This window comes from Mercurialis annua, linkage group LG2, assembly GCF_937616625.2.
Source record: "Mercurialis annua linkage group LG2, ddMerAnnu1.2, whole genome shotgun sequence".
NCBI classification, from domain to species: domain Eukaryota; kingdom Viridiplantae; phylum Streptophyta; class Magnoliopsida; order Malpighiales; family Euphorbiaceae; genus Mercurialis; species Mercurialis annua.
This window is the reverse complement of record NC_065571.1, coordinates 55,704,754-55,725,734: the sequence shown is the minus strand read 5'-3', so window position 1 is coordinate 55,725,734 and position 20,981 is coordinate 55,704,754. Positions and strand designations below refer to the sequence as shown.

At 32.2% G+C, this 20,981-nt stretch overlaps 2 protein-coding genes and 1 long non-coding RNA gene across 3 annotated transcripts; 2 read left to right on the top strand and 1 right to left on the bottom strand.

Annotated features, from left to right (window-relative positions):
• Nucleotides 1-10,621: 10,621 nt before the first annotated feature.
• Nucleotides 10,622-11,680, bottom strand: LOC126667954 (uncharacterized). The gene is made up of 2 exons (XR_007638314.2): nt 11,302-11,680; nt 10,622-10,868 (listed from the first exon to the last, which is right to left on the bottom strand). It is a non-coding gene; the product is annotated as an uncharacterized LOC126667954 (long non-coding RNA).
• A 4,357-nt stretch (nt 11,681-16,037) lies between these two features.
• On the top strand, nt 16,038-19,491 carry LOC126667949 (uncharacterized). Its single transcript, XM_050361104.2, has 8 exons — nt 16,038-16,137; nt 16,786-16,934; nt 17,056-17,898; nt 17,983-18,336; nt 18,493-18,555; nt 18,649-19,043; nt 19,149-19,291; nt 19,375-19,491. The coding sequence occupies exons 3-6, from the start codon at nt 17,206-17,208 to the stop codon at nt 18,928-18,930; spliced, it is 1,392 nt and encodes a 463-aa protein (XP_050217061.1). The 5' UTR covers nt 16,038-16,137; nt 16,786-16,934; nt 17,056-17,205; the 3' UTR covers nt 18,931-19,043; nt 19,149-19,291; nt 19,375-19,491.
• Nucleotides 18,985-20,827, top strand: LOC126667955 (uncharacterized). The gene is made up of 6 exons (XM_056104725.1): nt 18,985-19,043; nt 19,375-19,425; nt 19,476-19,497; nt 19,604-20,118; nt 20,334-20,621; nt 20,818-20,827. The coding sequence occupies exons 1-6, from the start codon at nt 18,985-18,987 to the stop codon at nt 20,825-20,827; spliced, it is 945 nt and encodes a 314-aa protein (XP_055960700.1).
• The last annotated feature ends 154 nt before the right edge of the window (nt 20,828-20,981 follow it).

The window sequence follows — 20,981 nt, the reverse complement described above, 5'->3', positions numbered from 1 at the left end:
TATGGAGTGGCGAGGACCGCCGCTAAGGTATTGGAGAGCGGATTCTTTTGGCCTACCTTATTCCGTGATGCTAAGGACTTTGTGAGCCATTGTGATAGGTGCCAACGGGTTGGGAACATTTCTAAAAGGGATGAGATGCCGTTAACTTCGGTACAAGAGGTAGAGATCTTCGATGTTTGGGGGATTGACTTCATGGGTCCCTTTCCGATGTCGCATGGGAACTTATATATTTTAGTTGGCGTATGTTACGTATCGAAATGGGTGGAAGCGGAAGCTCTACCTACCAATGACGCCAAGGTAGTTTTGAAGTTCCTCAAGAGGTTGATGAATCGGTTCGGCACCCCACGAGTTATTATTAGCGACGGTGGATCTCATTTTTGCAACCGGCAATTCGATGCATTAATGAAGAAGTACAATGTGTATCACCGGGTTGCTACCCCCTATCATCCGCAAACAAGTGGGCAAGTTGAGGTCTCTAACCGGGAGTTGAAGCGAATATTGGAGAAGACGGTGAATGGGACTCGCAAGGATTGGAGTTTGAAGCTCGACGATGCATTATGGGCATATCGCACGGCATTCAAAACGCCATTAGGTATGACCCCTTATCGCATTGTGTATGGGAAGGCATGTCATCTACCCTTGGAATTAGAGCACCGGGCCTATTGGGCGATTAAAAAGTTGAATTTTGATCTAAAAGCGGCGGGGGAAAAACGCTTGTTGCAATTGAATGAATTGGAGGAATTCCGGTTCTTGGCATATGAGAATGCGAAGCTCTACAAGGAGAAGACCAAGCGGTGGCACGATGCCCACATTTCCCCTAAAACTTTCGAAGTTGGATCGTATGTATTGGTGTATAATTCGAGGTTAAGATTGTTTCCGGGAAAGCTTAAGTCCCGATGGAGTGGACCATTTAAGATTCGGAGTGTGGCGAATCATGGTGCCATTGAGTTGGAGAATCAAGGAGGTGAAACGTTTAAGGTCAACGGACACCGTTGCAAGCCTTACTTGGGGCCTTTAACGGATCAAAAGGGGGAACAATGTTATCTCGACCCCGCCTCATGAGTTCTACAAGCAAGAATGGTCGAGCTTTTGACTTAAAACAAGCGCACTTGGGAGGCATTCCCAAGCGGTTAGATTTTCTTTCTTTTTACTTATTTCTTTCGTTTTAGTTATTTACTTTGGGAAATTTTCATTCTTTTTTTTTTTTTGAATTAGTTTAGTTTTGTTTATATCGTTTGTTCTCTTTAATGCCGGGGTGTTCATGTTTTTGATGTGTAGAAAATAGAAAAGCACGGAGCTAATTTGAGTTGGGAAGCATTGGACAAGACTTTTTGAAGTTTTGAAAGAAGTTGTGCAGAAATCAGGGGCTTCTCGATCGAGAAGCCAATTTTGCCTATGCTTCTCGATCGAGAAGAAGAGCAAAAATTGGCAGGGAATTCCTTCAAAGAGCTTCTCGATCGAGAAGCTAGTTTAAATGGTGCTTCTCGATCGAGAAGCATGAAGAATCTGAATTTGAATTTCGAATTTTTTGCCAATTTTTGCTTCCCTAGGTCCAACATTTGCACATGGGGGTGTGAGGTGGTTCATTCTAGGCCATTGGATACATCAAACACAAAGCACAAGAAAGGGAATGTCATTTTCAAGGAATATTCAAAATTCAAAATTGAATTTCCATCTTTAAAAAACCCCTACACTTCATCTTCTTCCTTCATCTTTTCCATTTCAAGCAAAACACCATAACTTCTTCTTTCTTCAAGCAAAAATTCGGCCACCCCCTTTCACCACCTAAACAACCACCAAACTTCAACCTAAACACATATTTACCCACCCTTTTGCCTATAGTTATCATGGCCGGAACCTCAAGGGCAAGCAAAGGAAAGTCCGCCGCCACCGCACCCACCCCCGTTCCGAGACCTCTCCGAGGAAAGAAGAAGACCGCCTCCGGTGCATCGGTTGTGGGACCCAACACACCGGGTTCCCTCACAAGGAAATATGAAGCACCTTTCGAGATCCGCTCCGACGAGGAAGGCAAGCGTTTCCTAGAATTGAAGAGCCAAAAATTCGCCATTCCCTATCAAATTAATTGGGAAGATATGGGCCGTTTGGGGTTGATCGACGAAGTGGAGCAATTCTTGGAGCCGTTGGGTGTGCTCACACTTGCTAAAGCGCCGGAGGTGGGGTATGAGGAATTGACTTGGGAGTTTTTCACAAGTCTTAAATTAGAGGAAGGGTACTCCAATTCGTTAATCGTAAGGTTGTTTGGAGTGGAATACGAATTAGGGGTATCCGCTCTAAAAAGGAAGCACGGAATGAAGGCGGATGGTTTGCGCACCAACCCGAGGCAATTTGACTACAAAGGAGTGTGGAAAGAGGTATCGGATTTGGAGGGTTATCAAGCGAAGACGGCCAAGGTGAACGACATCAAGGACACCGCTCTTGTGGTGGCGGTGAAATGGCTTGGCCATACTTTCGGGGGGCGTCACGAGTACAACAAGGTGGGGGAAACCGAGGTTGTGATGATGAATGCTATGATGCATCCCGAGGTGGCCGATTATCGGATTGACTCCGCCAACCGCCTAATTACCACTTTTCTCGATGTTCCGGAGGCGGGCACAAAGCTCGGTTTTGGATGGTTGGTCACCCGAATAGCAAAAGAATTTGGTGTCCCCAATGAGAAGTTCGAAGGACTCACCCCGATACCGTCTCGCTCCATTGATATCAAGCATCTTGACAAGGCCGGGTATGTTCACAAAGGGAATGTTGTTCCCTATTTCAAACGCGGCCCATGGCTAAAGGCGCACGGGCAAGAAGCGGCGAGACAAGCGGAATTTGGAGGTCAAGGTGGAGAAGAAGAGCATGGCGAGGAGGGTGATCAAGAGCTTGATTAAGAACAACCGGCACCTAGAAGAGAAAAGGAGCCGGTAAGAAGAAGAGAGAAAGCAACGGCGGAACCGGAGGTTCAAGAAGAAGGGGCCCAATGGGGCCAACCATGGGCCACTAGCTCACATGGGGGAAGTAGCTTTGAGGATGAACAACGCCAATTTATGGCGGAGCAAAGGAGAATTTGGAACGAAACTAGATATGAAATGAAGCGGCTCCGTCATAGGCAAAGAAGGGAAGCGGAAAAATTGCAAGCATACTTCAATGCCCAAGGAGGGCCCCACTACCCGTCACCTACTCCATCCCCCGAACCCCCGGCGTTCGACTAGCGAGATTTGCATTTTCTAACCCTATCTCTTACAATTTCTTGTTTTATTTTATTTCTTGCTTAAGGGACTAAGCTAGAAATAGTTTGAGGAGGGTAGCGAAATTGTATCTCGTTTCTATCTTTTATTGCTTTATGTTGTGTTTTATTTTTGTTAATTTTAGTTGCTAGAGTTTAGTTAGGTTGTCGTGTCGCCTCCACTAAAGCTCTTGTACTAAGCATGTGAAATGAATCGAAAATGAGAATTAGTCACTTGGCAACGTGTTGAACCATATCAATGTGTATTATCTCTTGTGCCTTATTGCCATAATGCATTTGTTTAGATTTAACAACTATGATTAAATGCTTGCTTAATGGATGTAATTCGATATGACATGTGTGAAGGGATAGTGTTTAAATTGATCTTTAGTTATTAATCTTTGGATGTGATGGTTTAAACTTAATACGGTTGCATGATGTGCGAAATCGTGAAAAATTTGTGTTGGCATAATTTGGGCATAATTGGCATGAAAACATAGGGATTGAACAATAGGCATAACACCACATTTTTCATATTGAGTTATTTCGAGCCTACTTGTCTTTGTGAGTGTTGCCTTGTCCGGAATTCCTAGAATTTGCTCGGTGTCCATTCAAAATTGCATTGTTGAGTGATTGATAATTAAATGACTATGGCATTAGGTGTAACCATTCTAGAGACCGCTTAAAAAGCCTACCTTTAACCTTTAGATAGCCAAGTTTGAGCTTAGACCTTTGTTGATATTACCATGCTAACAACACAATCCCTTTCTTAATTTTCCACTTTCATTCACCCAACTTGACTTGACAACTAGTGTGAGGAGGAGAGGGTAATAGCTTGATGAACATAAACAAGAGTGAACTTGAACTAAAAGTGAAATTAGTGCCTAAGGAAGAAGAAGAAAGGAAAATATAAAAATATGCAAGGGAAAGAAAAATCCAAAAAGAGAAAAAAAAAAAAAAGAAAAAAATAATATAAAGGCATGAGATTGAGTTAAGCGTTCAAAAAGAGTTCAAAAATATAAAAAGTCCAAGCTAGCCCAAGTTCTTATCAATGTTTTAACTAGTTTCAAGTCAAGTTTTAGCCTAAAGTATCAACTTTGATCTACCCCGACATTGGCCACGTTACAACCCGTGCAAGCCCATGAGATAATTGTTGATCACCGAGCTAAGTAGTGGAGTTTAGGACTATGAGCAAACCTATGGGAATTCCGTGTTTGTGTGCTTAATTTTCTTATCTAAACACTTGTGTGTTAGAGTGATACCTAGTGAGGATTTTGATGCCTAGGTTCAATTGTTTTTGTTTGATTATTGCCATGACTTGCCCTACATTGTTGCTTAACCAAATAATCGCATGTCCCGTAAACGATGGTGATAGCTTGAGTGTCCAAGATTAATGTTAAACTAATGCAATTGTGTTCTCTTTGCCTTCGCATTATGTCATTACAAATTGCATTGCTCATTTGTTCGCATTGATTATAGTTGTTGACATTAGACATTTGCATTTGTACAATTTGGTAATGGGAGTATGAATATTGATGTGTGTTCAACCTTGCCAATGTCTCTAAGTTAGTTGTGGTTTAATGCATTTCTTGCTTGAGGACAAGCAAGGTTTAGTGTGAGGAGGTTTGATAGGAGTAAAATACTCCTATATTACGAGTCTCTTTCGCATCGCTTTGTATACTTTTGTTGCATGTTTCGAGTGATTATATCGCTTATTACGTGTTTTAGTGTTTCAGGATAAACGAAGCGTATGTGAAGGGTTTTGAGTCCAAAAGAGCAAAGAATCGATGATATGTGGAAGTCGAGAGAGAGATTGAAGCAAAGGGCGAAGAAAAGATCAAAGAAGCCCTTCTCCTGCATGGTCTCGATCGAGAAGCACAATTTCACCTTGCTTCTCGATCGAGAAGAAGAGCAAAATTCGGCAGGGATTTTGGACATCAAGCTTCTCGATCGAGAAGCTGACTTTAATGAAGCTTCTCGATCGAGAAGGGCCAGAATTCAGCATTTCAAATCAGCTTTGGGTCTTGTGCTCTCTTGGCCCACTTCCACTTTTGGACAAACAAGCTTGTAATAGGATGTTTTTTATTTCCTTTTTGGGCTTTACTATATTAGGACACCTTATGTCACATTTTAGGGTAAGCCTCTTTTGTAGCAACATTTATTACTCTAGCAATTATTCCCTTAGTTGGTGTGACTTGTTCTTGGAGATTCCTCCATTGTTAAGGATTTTGAAGCTTTTATTTCCAGATTTTGGGTTTTGAATTCATCTTTAATACAAGCTTAGTTATTGAATCTTCATTATCTTGTTCATGCTTTATTGTTCTTCATTGTTATTTGAGGTAAGCTTTCTCACTTTTATTATGATGATTTACTATTGCTTAGTTGTTGTTTTTACTTTAATCATGAGTAGCTAAACTCCTAGTCTAGGGGTTGTTTATGATTGCTATGTATGATTGTTAGATGATTGGTTAGGGTTGTATGGGTTAGGGTTTTGTTGTGTTCAATGATCTTAATGCTTGAAATAAGTTAGCTCCTTATTTGATGATTTGTGTTTGATTAGTGAGGACGAGAGTTAAGCTAATTGAATAGACCTTGTTAAACATAAGCTTAAGACCTAAATGCGCGAGAGTGATTTGGGGATTTAGCGGTTGTTTGAGTTGCGGATTAATCGGATTGATTGTTGTAGTCGACATCCACTTGTGCGAGAGTGATTTGGATTTCGACTCATTAATCAATTGTCGATTCGTCAATTTCCGGCTCGAGAGAGCGGATTTAGATACTTTAGAACGGCTCGACCCGAACCAACACCCATATACCCGACCTATTACCTAGGAATCTCGATGGCATGATTAGCAACCCTTAGGCGCTTTTAATTATCGTTTTTAATCCGTTAATCAATTAATCGTTTAATTCTTAATTGCTTCTTAGTCTAATCAGTGTTTGTTTAATTTTAGTTCCGCTGTTTTTAATCAAAAATCCAACTACTCTTTGCTTTCCGAATTGAAAATCAAAGTCAATTTCATTCACTTTAAACCCCTTGTCTTCGTGGGATCGACATCCGACTTCCGGATTACTACGAGTTGGCATTATTGCGTGAGCATTTTTGTCAACAGTAATTAGAAGTCTTATTTGTCTAATACTTGTTATACAATTATTCAATTGATTTATATATTATTTAGCATTCTTATATTAACTTGGGTTAATATGTATTTATGCCATGTTGGAGACTCGCATTTGTTCGAGCACTTAATATATAAATGTGATTATTATAAACTGCTAGAATTAGGCTGAAGTCTCGGTTGCCCCCGAGCATGGGTTTCTTGCAGGTTTATGTACTTATATGGTTATCCGCAAGGCTTGCTACGGGTTTTGGTACAACCATACCCATACCCTAGCGCCGGTCGCGATTCATGAAAATGGGTCGTGACAATAACTGAAGTTAACTAGTTAACTAAAGGTTAACTAATGTGATTTTTAACAAATATATCATATTAATGCAGGAATGGCCACGTTAAAAGTTCTAGTTTACTACGACGAAGTATGACAGATATACTATTTATTATTTAAAAAGATAATAGTATGCTACTTATATTTTAACTAACAGTATACTACTGTTAATTAACTAATAGTATACTATTTATCATTTGGTTAACTGTTAGTTAACTAGTAGTTCACACATGCGTAAAGGTGACTAAATGGTAAACAAAATATAATATACATTTGATAATAACAAAATGATTTGAAAATAAAATAAAGGAAAAACAAACTTGCCTACAAATCAGCTATAAAATATCAATGTTTTCAATTTATAACTAAAAACAAAATCTAAAAGTTCCAAAACTATAAAGACATCTAATTCTTCTGCCTCCTCCTCAGCTTTGGTTTCAGTTCCAACTCCTTATCGCTGTCAGTGTTGCTTGTTTGCTTCATTTTACCATATTGATAAAATATGAAAGAAATACGTTCACGATGGCTCTCAATGGAAAATGCTGCTGGAATTAGAAGATTCTGGATCAAATGCTCAGCAAAAGGCAATACAAACGCTCCACAATCACTAAACAAAAATACAGAATTATAAGTAATAATAAATAAAAAAAAATTATGTTTTAAAAAACTTACCTATTCTATAGGGTTGGTAGATCAAAAAACTTATAAATTCATGTTTCTGTTTAAAAAACAGATTAGTTAACTATTAGTTATCACATAGTTAACCATTGGTAAATTACGTTCAAGAAAAAAAAACCTATTAACATTATAAAGTCAATTCAGATAAATAACAACCAATAAAACATTAAATAACCATCAGTTAAAAATTAAATAACCATCAGTTAATCAGAATAATGATAATTACTAATTGCAAAATTGATTTAATACCTATCAAATCAACAATAGTAGCAGTAAACGGAAAAAATGAGAAAAACATATAACATAACTATAAAAAACCAGTTAACCAATATATTAGCTTTAGTTCTAAATAATATTTAATAATTTTATAAAATATAAAAAATCAAATCCTTTGCATAATCATTCAAAACTAAAAACAAATAGCACACACATAAACACCCACAATAACATAAATAATGAGAAATTGATAAACAATAAGAATTAAATGTAAAAAAAATATAATTAAATCACAAATAACTTAACAGAAAGAGGAAGAGAAACCATCGGTTTGTTCTTCTCATTGCCGGTGACCGAGAAATGCAAAAAATCACTATTAATGCCCTTAAATTCAATTCAGATAAACAACAACCAAAGAAAAATTAAATAATCTTCAGTTAACCATTAAAATATTAATTTTATAATGTCAATTAATATAAACAAAAACCATTATAATATTAAATAACCATCAATTAACCATTGAATAATCATTAGTTAATAAGTATAGTTGTAAATAATTATTCCAAAATTAATTTAAATACCTATCAAATCAAAAACACTAGTAAATAAACAAACCATCAGCTAACCATTAAATAACCGTTAGTTAATAAGTATATTTGTGAGTAATTATCTCAAAATTACATAAACAGGTATCAAATCATAAACACTAGCAGCAAACATAAAAAACTTAAAAAACATATAATGTACTTAAAAACAACAATAAATTAACCATTATATTAAATTTATTTCTACATATTATTCAATAATTTGTTAAAATATAGAAATCATACCCTTTACATAAACATTCAAAACCAACAAACAAAAAATAGACACATAAACACCTAACAATAACATAAACAATAATAAATTGATAAACAATTAAAATTGAATGTTAAAAATATATAATTAAAATTTCAAATACCTTAACAAAGAGAGGAAGAGGAACCACTGTTTTGTTCTTCTCATGGTCGGTGACCGTGAAAGCCTCGAAATCATTACTATTGTCTTTTTGATTAGTAAGAACTCCACGATTCTTACTCGAAGATGGAGGCTCGGTGAATTCTACTTTCCGTTTGCTAGCAACCCTCTTCGATTTAGTCATTGAGATTTTCTTGTTTTGGAATTTTTCGGAAGAAGTTTGATTTGAGGAAGATTTAGTATTCGCATTTCAAATTTTTTTCAATCAACAAACAAAATAAAGTGGGAAAGATTTTGTGAATGAGAAAGATGAGTTAATTAGGGAGAGAATCTAGGAAAATATCAATGATAAACGGATACATGCAATTGAAGAGTGAGGTTACCATTTATGTTAATAGTGTTTTGCTAATTTGAAAAGTATCTTTTTACAAATCAAAAATATATAATTGAAATTATAAAAATAGAAACCGTAAAAGTCAATTTGAATTTTTGCTCCCGTAATATTCACATTAATTTAGCCAAAGACAGTACATGAGCTAATTTTCTCTTAAATTAATTTAAATTCTGAATTAATTTAACTAAATCTAAATAAATTTTCAACATATACAAATTAATATATGTTAGACATGGAGAATGTTTTTTAATTTTTTCCAAACGAAAAAAACGTCAATTTAATATTTCTGGGTACAATTGAAACACAAAAATTCAAAATAGGGTAAAATTTTAACCATTTTTTAACGTTATGGTAGAATTGAAAAGGGGGTAAAAGGTCAGGATTTTTTGAAGCATTAGGCCTTTTAAATATGATGGACATATTTATACATTTTCTAAAATGAGTATATTTTCTAAAATGAGTACATTTTCTGAGAGGTTAATATACAACCATGTGTTATTGACATGATTGGTCAGTATACCAATTTGTCAAAAAATAAAAGTTGGTTATTGACATTTTCAAATTTCAAATTTTGTATTATAATTGTAAATTACGTTAAAATTCGTAATTTGATTTGCAATTTTCTAAAGTCTTGTCTTGAATTCCCGGGAAATTGATTCTGACCATCATTAAACTTTTCAGTTTTTCATTTCAGTCACTAAACTATTTTTTTTCTTTTCGATCATTGAACTTTTTTTTTTCATTTTGATGTTTCGGGCCAAAAATACTTAGATGGCAACCGAATTTTACTATTTTACTTTAAAAATTTATCACACATACATAAATTCACTTTAAAAAATGAGTTTTTATTCAAATTATGCATATATGACAGGTTTTTACACCTAAGCATTTTTGGCCGGAAAATATCAAAATGAAAAAAAAAGTTCGGTGATCAAAAAGAAAAGAAAAATAATTTAGTGACTGAAATAAAAAAAACTCGAAAGTTCAATGACCATCGAGATTAATTACCCTGAATTCCCCTTTCATGAAAACATACATATTCACAATTATATTATAGTTGCATGGTCTTGAAGGACTGGAAACATGTAATAAGTTTAACTCATTGGACTTGTTTATTGTTAGGTTATACAAACATTATGTGATTGAAAGTGTCACAACTCAAGTAGGATAGTTTAGGTAAAAGAATTGAAATTTCAGATCATCAGCCATTTACATGTTTGTGCCAGTCTTGGCTGGATTCGAACTGGTCCAACTTGACTTACAAAATTTAAATTTAATATGAATCTGGTTCATGATTAAATATTAAATGTATGTGTTCGAGTCAAATTTCTTTGAATTACATAAAAATTTAACTGAATATAAAAAGTTAGATAATGAATTTGTACGCATTTAAATTTAACACGAACTCAATGAAAAGATAAATATTTGAATTTAGTCTCAAGCGGATCGGACGAAACAGGTATCTAGTTCAGTGATGAACTCTATCAAGACATATCAAACCTTTTTGATTCTTTATTAATTAAGACTTATCATGCAAATAAAAATATAATTCCATCCCAGATGGTGTAATTTTAAAATTGTTTTTCTTTTCTTTTTAAATATCGTTTAAGAGGGGCATTTTAACATTAATCTCACGGTCTTTGCAGAATTCTACTACATTTCAGATATGAATCATTGCTCATTATTTGAAAATATTCTTTCTGATATTTAGAACAAAGTATTTTATTTCTCAATATAAATGAATAGTTGCTTGATACAAAAATAAATAAATAATTTAGATACAAAAATTGCTGCAATTTCTCCAAATCTATCCAGAGAAAATACATAAAAAAAATTGAGTATATTAACTAAAAATTAATAGCTAAGAAAAAGAAGATAATTAATGAACAAGGTATGTGATTGCAAGTGCCACAACTAGAAGAACATAAGCAACTCCTTGATCAATTGACTTGCCTGCAAAATAAATCAAAACCCATAATCAAAACCATTACCCAAAAACAAAACTCAATTCAAGATTTGAAAGAAAAGAACGATTAATCTATTTTAAGGTCTTTAAATTCTAAATTTATTTAATCCCTGAATTGTTAATTAGTTTTGTTTAGTCCTTAAATTTTACATTTTTAATTTATCTGATTCCTGAATTTTATATTTTGTAGTTAATCTATTCTTTAAATTTTCATTCGATTGAGGATCCGAGGAAATGAAAAAATTAAAATTCAGAGACCAGATAAGACCAAATGAAAATTCAGGAACCAAATAAACTAAAAACGTAAAATTCAGAGACCAGATAAGACCAAATAGAAATTTAAAAACCAAATAAACTGAAAACGTAAAGTTGGGGAACCTTAACATGGGTTAATCCAAAAAAGAAAAAACAAGAACATACCATCATTAGACGGAGCTTCTGGTGCAAGAGAAGGAGCCATAGTTTGGGCAAATCCAATCTGCAACAGAGCCAAGATCATCAACCCAACAATCGGCAAAACGGACAGCTTCACGGTCGACATTTTCAAGAACCGAAAAAAATGAATTAAAATCAAGATTTATATGTACAGAGACAGAGAAGGTAGTTGATTGATAAATGGTGGGTGGACTGGGAAAAGATTTGGTGGTATTTATATGGGTGTCTAATTATAAGAACACGTTTGTGTTTGGCATTGCATGTGAATTTTCCGGGAAAGTGAAGGAAAATTTTTTATATTGAGAAAGTAAAAGAGAGTGGATTTGAAGGGAACGCGTGAGTTTTGACTGAGTGGGCGGCTTGTTGACTCGGACTTACATTTTACCTCTAATATGCTGCCTCGTGGCAAACTCAGAAGAATAGTAGTACTTTTTTTTGATTTTGTTGAAGGAAAATCCTGAAATTTCAAAATCATTTTCAACCATTAAGTTAATTTTTAAAGTTTTCAATTACAGTTTAATTTATTATATTAATCCACTCATTTTTAATTTGAAAATCTATGAATTATGGTAGGAAAAATAATTATTTTAATTAAAATAAAAATATTGACTCATTTAGTGATATAAAATTAATCAATAAAAATGCTTATAAAATAAAAGACTAGAAACAATATATTAGGTTTTTTAACATTTGATTGGTTAAGTCTATTTCTTGAGAAATTCTTAGGTAAACTCAGTCCACCACGTCATCTATGAAATAAGCTTATTACATAATGACATGTTATAAAAATGATGACAATCTTATAATATTGACATTCAAATGTGTAAATAAATAATAAACGAATTTATAAAATTGCCATCATTTTAATGACGTGTCATTATGTGATAGGTTTAGTTTACGGATGACGTGATGGACTGGGTCTACCTAAAAATCTCTTCTATTTTTTTTAGATACTGAGTCTAGTAAGATTTAAAAAAATAGATTATTTTTGACAAAAGACATAATATTTACTTTAAAAAACTATATGTATATAATTAATATTTTTTATTTTTTCATATACGCTACAAGACTTTAAAAGAGTAAAATCTTTAAATAAAATATATCAATAAAAATGAACTATTTTGATATCACATTGAGTGTTATTATTTAATTTTGTAATTAAAATAATCTTGACAAGATGGATAATTCAAGTGGTAATGGTACCACCCATAAAATTAATAGATCTTGAGCTTGAATTATCATTTAAACATAATACTTTTCATTATCATAATAGTCAGTTGTATGAAAAATAAAGTTAGAACAAGCTGAATTTTATATCAAAATTCAAAATTTAATAATACAATTAAAAGTTGTATATATTGAATAAAATTAATACTAATATTTTTAAAATTTAGTAATATAATACAAAATGTTAAGACATTTGAAAACAAAAAGATGTTGAAAGTTTGATTTTTTTAATAATTAAATATTCTGTAAAATGTTTAGATTTTTTTGAAGCAGTATAAAATGTTTAGATAATTATAGCATTATGGTCTACGTATTGGGAAAATAATTTCTAGAAGAATAATGGTGTGTTGTGGTGTGATCCGGGAGACTTTGGGTCTGTTCACATGAACTTTGAACTATCTTCGGTTGATTTTAGACATCCTCCATTTCTGGTCTTGCATTTGTTCAAGACTTTACGTTTGTTTCATTGTTTGGTCAATATACTTGAATGGTTAGCAAATTATTGAGAGAAATCGCAGCCGATTACATAACCAAAATCTATCGAATTCCATTCTTTCGCAACCATGGTTGTCGAACTCGAACATGACCGACCAATTCGACAGGAATAACCGCGAACTGGACCATTTTCCGGCTCGGAATACTATAATTAACCTTTATGTAATAAAAGGGTGAAATCCTTCAAACCCTATCAATTAACCTTGAACCATACATATTACCCACTAAATTTGATCTAGTCTGGTCCGGTTTGATTAAAAATTATCTTTATTCAATTGAAACAAATAGAAATTTTGGAAGGTAAACAGAACACTTCCACCACTAGACTAGTGAGATGTTTTGCTCTTTAAGTAGTAAACATTAAGTATGTATTCCTCTAGAAAGTTAATTGTATACAATAAAACAGTAAGCATTAATACGATAAGTATAAATTTCGACTAATATTTGAACTCATATATCTTTATAAATTATAATACGGGTTAGACTCCGGTTGAACTTTCAAATTCTTCACCTTTGTTCATCAACGGTTTGAGTGTTGGACCGGGTTAAACAACATTGCTCACAACACAACTCTCTCAAACTCATTCGCAAGTAATTGATTCATGCCTATGTGTTTCCAAGTAATTGTTTTTTATTAATAGTGTAGTTGATTGTCAATGTTAATAGCTCAAGGAGCTAAGCATTTTACAATCAATCAATCAATTTTTCTTTTGATGAAATCAATCAATCGATTATTATTATCAAAAGGTAAAATATATCCTAAGATTGCTACACCTTTTATATATTTTTTTATTTCTTTCTGAAGAGTTATTTTTTACTTGATTTTTATGCTTTCGAAAATAGTTTTATAACGTTTTTATGTTAATAAAAACATCTTCAGATTCCTATATTTTCATCTTTTTATTTATTTGGTCTTTTTTCAAAATTTTATCTTTATTTAGTTCCTATATTTAATATATTTTGAATTTATGAATTATTTGTTGGAAGAGAAACCAAATAAATAAAAAGTTAAAAATATAAGGCTAGATAAATAAAAATTTAAAAGTATAAGGATTAGATAAATAAAAAATAAAAAATAAAACAATTTAACCTATTAACTCAAATTCACTTAATCATGTTCCCATGTGATATCTGTAACGGCAGCTAAACACACACGTGATGATCTCATCCAAAAAATGATCTTTTAAATAAAATTAGCGAAGTATAAGGATCTAATGAATACATAACTTTGGAGGGAGACCAAATAAACAAAGGATTAAAATATAAGGACTTCAAGATGGGTTTGGCCTTAACAAAAGTGTGTTGCACACAAAAAGATCAAGTAAAACTGTGATCGAACGTATAAAAATTAAGTAATAAATAGAAAAAAAATATAAAATTATTTTTAAAAATACAAATACCATATAAGGCACCAAAAAAATCTAGAAACGAAATAAAGAAAAAAAAATTAAAAATAAAAGAACAATAGAATTGGTAAATCCTAATCAAAACTTCTCGTACTAATTCTTTTTATCAATATATCTTAACTCTGGTTAAATCTTTTCAATTATAATAAAATCCTAGCATAACGTAAAAATTACTTGAATCTTAAAAATGATTGAACAATTCACTGTTGGATTTAAACTCGTCGTCAACAACACTAATTAACTTGAAGCTAGTAAGTAACACTAATCTTCATTTATAAAAACTGATTTTTAGCTAATTATTCAAAATAATGTTTTTTATATATCAAACAGTCTTTTAGATGCAATAAAATCTTGATAAATTGTCACTTGCTATTAACGAAAATTATTTCACTTTTATTAGCGAGAATTTTTTGAAGGTTTGGCCAACTTCTGAAATATTAGCTGCCTACAACTGTTTTAATCTCGGTGATCCCATATTAGCTCTACTTCAAAATTCGGCTTAATTCAGCAAAAGGTATGTGTATTTTTAATTTTTTATTTGTTATTCAATAAATCCGTGTATTATTTATTTTTTATTTCACGGATCTCTTATGGATGCAAATTGTGATTGTATAGCCCAATCACCTTAAATAGTTAAAAAATTTCATGTTAAAAATAATAATAGAAGGCCCTTTATGCTTTTAAATTTGAGGAAATGACGCGCTGTACCCCTTTTTTAAAAAATTTTCCACATATGCCCTCTCAACTTTTAGGGTTTCATGCGTACGCTTTTTTTAATTCTTTGTTTCCACAATTACGCCTTTTTCTTTAGCCATTCTTTAGCCGTCTCTTTTCTTTTTTCTCCGTTTGATTTCACCGTTTTCTTCGCCAGATTTTCTTTTTCCGGCTGAATCATCCCCTCTTCCATTCCTGTTTTAGTCTGATCACTGATACATGCTTCAATCTCTAATCTAAAGGTAAAATACTTGATTTAGGTATTTGAATTTCTTTTTTCAAATTATCGTTTCTCGATTTTTTTTTATTTTAATTTATGGGTTTTCTTCGTGTTTTTTAATTTATTTGTAAAATCAGTACATAAGCTTATCGAATGCCATGATTTTACTTCTTTTGTATTTCTGGATTTTGTCATTTGATTATTTAGTTTTATTGTTTTTTTTTTCATTTTTCTCAATATTCTGTATTCAATTTTGTAGTGTGTGATTATGGTGGCTATTTAGGTTCAGGTTGATTTTCCTGTTCAAGAATTTGGTGGAGTCTTTATTTTTATTTATCTAAAACCTAGTTTTTAATGTTTGAAGCTTATTTGATTTTAGGATTGTGTATTTATTCATGCAACTGTCAATTTTTTGATGATATGTATCTAATTTTAGGTTTTCCAGAATTTTTATTTGGTTTTTAATGATTGGTAGACTGATTGTATTATTTGCAGATATGATGGAATTTTATCTTACTATGAACATTGTTGTTTTTCATTTTTATTTTTGTTACCTGTTTGATTTATTTTATCAGACTACACTTTTATTTGCTGCAATTTTTTTCACTTTATTTATTTTTCTCATTTGTGTTTTTTATTTATCATGTTTTTAGGAAAATTTGTGAATTTACTTTGTTGACGTGACGCAACCGTTTGTTATCAGCAGAAGTTTTTTTGGTGCTGTTGTGAAACAAGGAATTGACGGTTTTTGGTGTCTAAGTAAGTTTTTTATTTGATCACTAAAGGTTGTGCTTGAACAGTTTTTTTTTTGTTTTTAATTAGTGTTTTTTTTATTTAAATGATTAGTAGTATATTTTGTTTTTGATGCTGTTTTTTAATCCTGCTTCATTAATTTCAAACTTTAAAATGTGTTTTTTTTCATTATTTTCTCATTTTATTAAAAGTATTTTCAGATATATTTTTTGCCAGATGTTATATTCTTAATCTAATTTCATTGTTTATTTGTAATTTTATGTTTTTATGTTCAATTTTGTTTTGTTATGTAACATTCTTCCTTACATTATATTTTTTTACTATAGGTATTTCAAAAAAGGTATTTTATGTATCTGGCTTAACAGTTGTTTGACTGTATATTGACAGTTGTTTGACATTAGGTTAAAATTAAATTGACAGTATATAAGCATGTTTTTTTTCATATTTTTCCTTATGTATATTATAAGTGAATATATTTAACATATTTTACATGGAATGTGTTAGGTTTTTAACTTATTAATATAGGAATTTTAAAGTAAACTGTTTTTTGATGCCTTTGTTTTTGGTGATGTCCTTACTTGCTTTATGATCCAAATTTCACAATTAGTATGATAGAAGTTATTGACTCTTTAGATTATTGGCAATATATTTCAGGAAAATGGTATTAAAGTCAGTGTCTAAACATAATAAAAAAAGTCACACCAAGGAAAGATGAAGTCAGTGCGACAAGAAAAGATGGAAATCGTGCTGGTTTAAGAAGTAATTCGAAGAAAACACTTACTGATGTTGATAATCAGCCTAAGGTCAATGTTTTTTTGTAATAAAATATGCTGCAAATATGATTTTGTATGTTTAGTTTACAAATAATTGAGCATTGTGTGATTGATTACTTGTATATGTTTTTATGTTGGTTTTTTTTTTCAGATTTGGCAATATGCTATACCTGTTGATGAATGGTTTGTAGCAAAAGTGCAAACTACTTTAAATCATGATCCCATTTTAAAGTTAAAAACCAAATTGAATGATGTTGAGTTAGATTTGTTTAGAAAGAGTCCCTTTGGTTATTTTCTTGATATGCCAGTTTTTAAGGTTCAAACACAAGTTTTGCATTTCCTTTTATTGAGGTTGCTTAACCAACCGAATGCAAATGAATTGTGGTTTAATATTGGGGGAGTGAGACTGAAATTTGGGATTGATGAGTTTGCCTTAGTTACAGGTTTGAAATGTCATGGAGATATTAGTAAACTTAGGTTTAGAAACACATCTGATGGGATCTTTGACAAATATTTTAAGGACCTTAGTTGTTTTAATAAGCAAGCCTTAGAGGATTTTTTTGTCACTAGGAGATGGTCTAGTCCGGAAGATGGAGTTAAAATAGCAATTTTGTATTTTCTTGATGTGTTTCTGTTTTCGTCTCAAAACGTAAAACGTGTTTCCATAGTCAACCTTAACATAATTGAGTCAATTGAGTGCAATGAATTTCCATGGGGACTGGATTGTTTTAATTGTGGGATAGATGATTTAAAGGATAAGTTGAAAGGGAAAAGTAAGCAATATGAAGAAGAAGGTAAAACCCCATTTTATCGGCTGGCTGTTTTCATTTATGCCTTGCAATGTTGGTTCTATGAATGTTGCCCTGTCGCGGTCAATAACCTTGCAATTTTGGAGAATGGTGATGCTATCCCAAGGATTTTGAGATGGAAAGTTGACAATAATCCTGACATTGCGGAATTAGAGAAGCCTTTCTTCTCTTTGAGTGGAAAACAGGTTAGTGTTGTCTTTTTTTAAAAATAAAAATTATACAATCTATATTTTCTTATTTTTTGTTTTTTTCTCTTTTTCATTGTACAGATGAAGTTGAGGAAAATCACTCCTTCTGTTGAGGAGATGAAAAAGTTGGACTTTGCTCATTTTTTTATCAAGGGAAAGGATAAGAAGAAGGAGGTGAGCGAGAATTTATCTGATTCAGAAGATGATAAAGCTGAGTATCAAGGTGGTGAGGCATCATCTTCAGCTTTACCAAAGAAAAGATTGCATCTTGATCATTTTGAGAAAGAGCTGCAGACGGTGGTTTCTTCTCAAAATAAAATTGTGGAAGATTTGAACTGCTTTAAAGATTATGTGACTCTTCAGTTTACTAATCTTTTTAAAGTTCTTGATTCAATCAAGAAGAGGTCAAATGTAATTGAAGAGCAGACAAACTTGGTAAGTAATTTTTTTGTTAAAATTTGCAATCTACTTTTGAACTACTACTGATATACCTTTAAACTACTTACATTTCACATCTAAACTACTTATGATATGCTTAATTTAACTAGTATTTATTTACTGATTTTTTCTCTTTTTTGTTTATTTTAACAGCATAATGGAGCTTCAATTAGTGATAATGGGTCTGATGACAAGGAGGAGGATATATCGTTTAAGGTAAAATAATTAAGCTATTATGTATTTGTATCAATTTTTTAAGCAACATAGTGATGTACTAATATGAAACGACAAACTTATATTATTATATAGGTGATCAATCGCAATATTGTTCAACCTATTGTGGAAAAAAAGAACAATTTGGCGGAGGATGATACGGCAGTAGAGAATAAAAAGGAGGTTGAGCAACAAGATCAAACTAATTTATCTCAAGTTGATGAAGCAGCAAATGAGTTTGATAAAGTTTCTAGTGATGAAGTTGAGCCTGAAATCGTAAAGGCTGCAGAATGCAACATCGATAAGACGTTAAAGGATGCACAATGCAACATCGATACTATTTTAAAGGATGTAGAATGTTTGTTACTTAATTATTAATTATTACATGTATCATTTTTTTTCTCTTTTAGAATACTGAGTGCACGTCTGCTCATGAACATCCGAGTCATGTATTGGCTGAGACTGTTTCAGAGTCATTACCCTCAAATTTGGTATTTTTTTATTTTAATTTTGTTAATTTTATTTATTTTGTTGCTTGTCAGTTTTTTTTTTTTTTATTTATTGATTCTTTAAATTGTTTGTTTTTGCCTCTTTAGAATGCCAACCTCGTTCATGCAAATCTGACTGCTGTAGTACATGATGCTGCTCCGGTTTTAAATGATATTGATGCATCATTTGATTTTTGCAATTAAATTGAGTTTGATTTATGGCTTGGGAAAGGATTTAAAGAGAAAAACAGGTAAATATATTTTTATCTATAAATTTGTTTTTATAAAATATATTTGTGACTTATTTTAATAATGTTATTTTTTATTTTTTTAGGTACAAGCATTATTCTCCTGAGGACAATGAGATTGCACCTCCCTTTGAGATGTATGTTGATCAAATAAGCAAAAAACATGGTTCTCTTATCTGAACTACAGTGGTCTGCCTTTATCATGTTCCGTGAGTTTTTTTACTACTCTTACTTTTAGTAAATAAAACAAATTTACTACTAATTTACTTGTAATTTACTGATAAGTTATTTGCAAATTTTAATTTATATTTTCAGCATATCGACGTGCTGTTTTATTTTTTGAGGGAGAAGCAAAAGTCGAGGTCTAATGTGAGATGCACCACTGCTGACAATATCTTTGATAGACGCATGCAAAGTTTGTATGCTTCATATTTGTCGACTTCTGATGCTGAAAAGTTTTTAAAAGGGGACGCTTTGATTTTTGATTATATGCGGGGTAAGAAGATTTTTATGGGTACTCCTTGGAGTGAAGTTGACGACGTTTTATTTCCTATTCATGTGGGAAATAGTTGGCATTGGATATTGGCGCGTTTATCGTTCAAGGATAGGTGCATTTATATATACAACTCTAAAAAGTCACCTATTCTCAACCGAACGGCGGCTGAAGTGGTTATGGGGTATTGTGTCCTGATTCCAAGGTTGTTAGTCATGGGTAATCTACTATCGTCTATCAAAGCTATTGATTTGTCTTCTCCTGCTTATGTTGGGAAAACCAAATTTGAACCTTTTGCTTTGTCTCAAGTTGATGGCTTACCAACACAATCTGACAGGTAAATATTTATGTTTGTGTTTTTCATTCGTTCATTTATTTCTCTTTTTAATGCATATGAATGAGTAGCGTTCTCTCCTAAATTTGATTAAATGTTCTGGTTACATTTTAATATGCGTTGTTTATATTATGGTTGTGTTTATGATATTGTAATTTGATTTTTTTCTTTTTGTGATACAATTTGGTGATTATATTATGTTTCTTTTTTATATGTAGTGATTGTGGTGTATTCGTGGCTGCATTTGCTGAGTATATCATCGAAGGGAGGAAGGTGCCTTTGCGTATCTCGATTGAAAATATGAGGTCTAGATATTGTACTTTGTTGTATGCTCACGCACTGTCAAAGCAACCACCAATGGAGGAAACCAATACTCAAGCTGCACCAACTGTAGAAGAAGGACGAGGGAAAAGGAAGAAGATCAAAGCAGAGATTAAAGACATTGGAGCTGAATCAAAGGTTGAACAAGACAGGGGGAAAAGGAAGATTATCAAAATAGAGAATAAGTGATTTTTTAATATGAATTATGATACTTTGATACTTTGTCTAAAAATATGGAGTTTGTTGGATTTTTTCTTTCTATTATGTTATGATCAGATCTTTATACTCTAAGTTTAAATTTTTATATATTTTCACATCTTATGAAATATTTATGACCAAAAAGCTGCTCATGAGCTACCATAAATCTGCTTGAATTTGTAGGTGCTCATGAGCTACCATAAAGCTGCTTAGATTTTTTTATAATTGTACAATAAATGTATTTTTTAATTTGAATTTGATGATCTGATCAGAATGTATCTAATAAATATTTAATATAGTAGCTTACTTATGAAAAGAAGTCCATTTTTTTAACATAAAGAATTATC

What these genes read in the sequence shown, in the direction of transcription:
- LOC126667949 (XM_050361104.2), top strand. Translation starts at nt 17,206, where the DNA reads ATGCCAGTTTTTAAGGTTCAAACACAAGTTTTGCATTTCCTTTTATTG. An exon ending in TCTCTTTGAGTGGAAAACAG is followed by an intron (nt 17,899 to 17,982) that starts GTTAGTGTTGTC and finishes TTCATTGTACAG; the next exon opens with ATGAAGTTGAGGAAAATCAC. An exon ending in AGGAGGATATATCGTTTAAG is followed by an intron (nt 18,556 to 18,648) that starts GTAAAATAATTA and finishes ATTATTATATAG; the next exon opens with GTGATCAATCGCAATATTGT.
- LOC126667955 (XM_056104725.1), top strand. Translation starts at nt 18,985, where the DNA reads ATGAACATCCGAGTCATGTATTGGCTGAGACTGTTTCAGAGTCATTAC. An exon ending in ATTGCACCTCCCTTTGAGAT is followed by an intron (nt 19,426 to 19,475) that starts GTATGTTGATCA and finishes TCTGAACTACAG; the next exon opens with TGGTCTGCCTTTATCATGTT. An exon ending in GTCTGCCTTTATCATGTTCC is followed by an intron (nt 19,498 to 19,603) that starts GTGAGTTTTTTT and finishes TTATATTTTCAG; the next exon opens with CATATCGACGTGCTGTTTTA.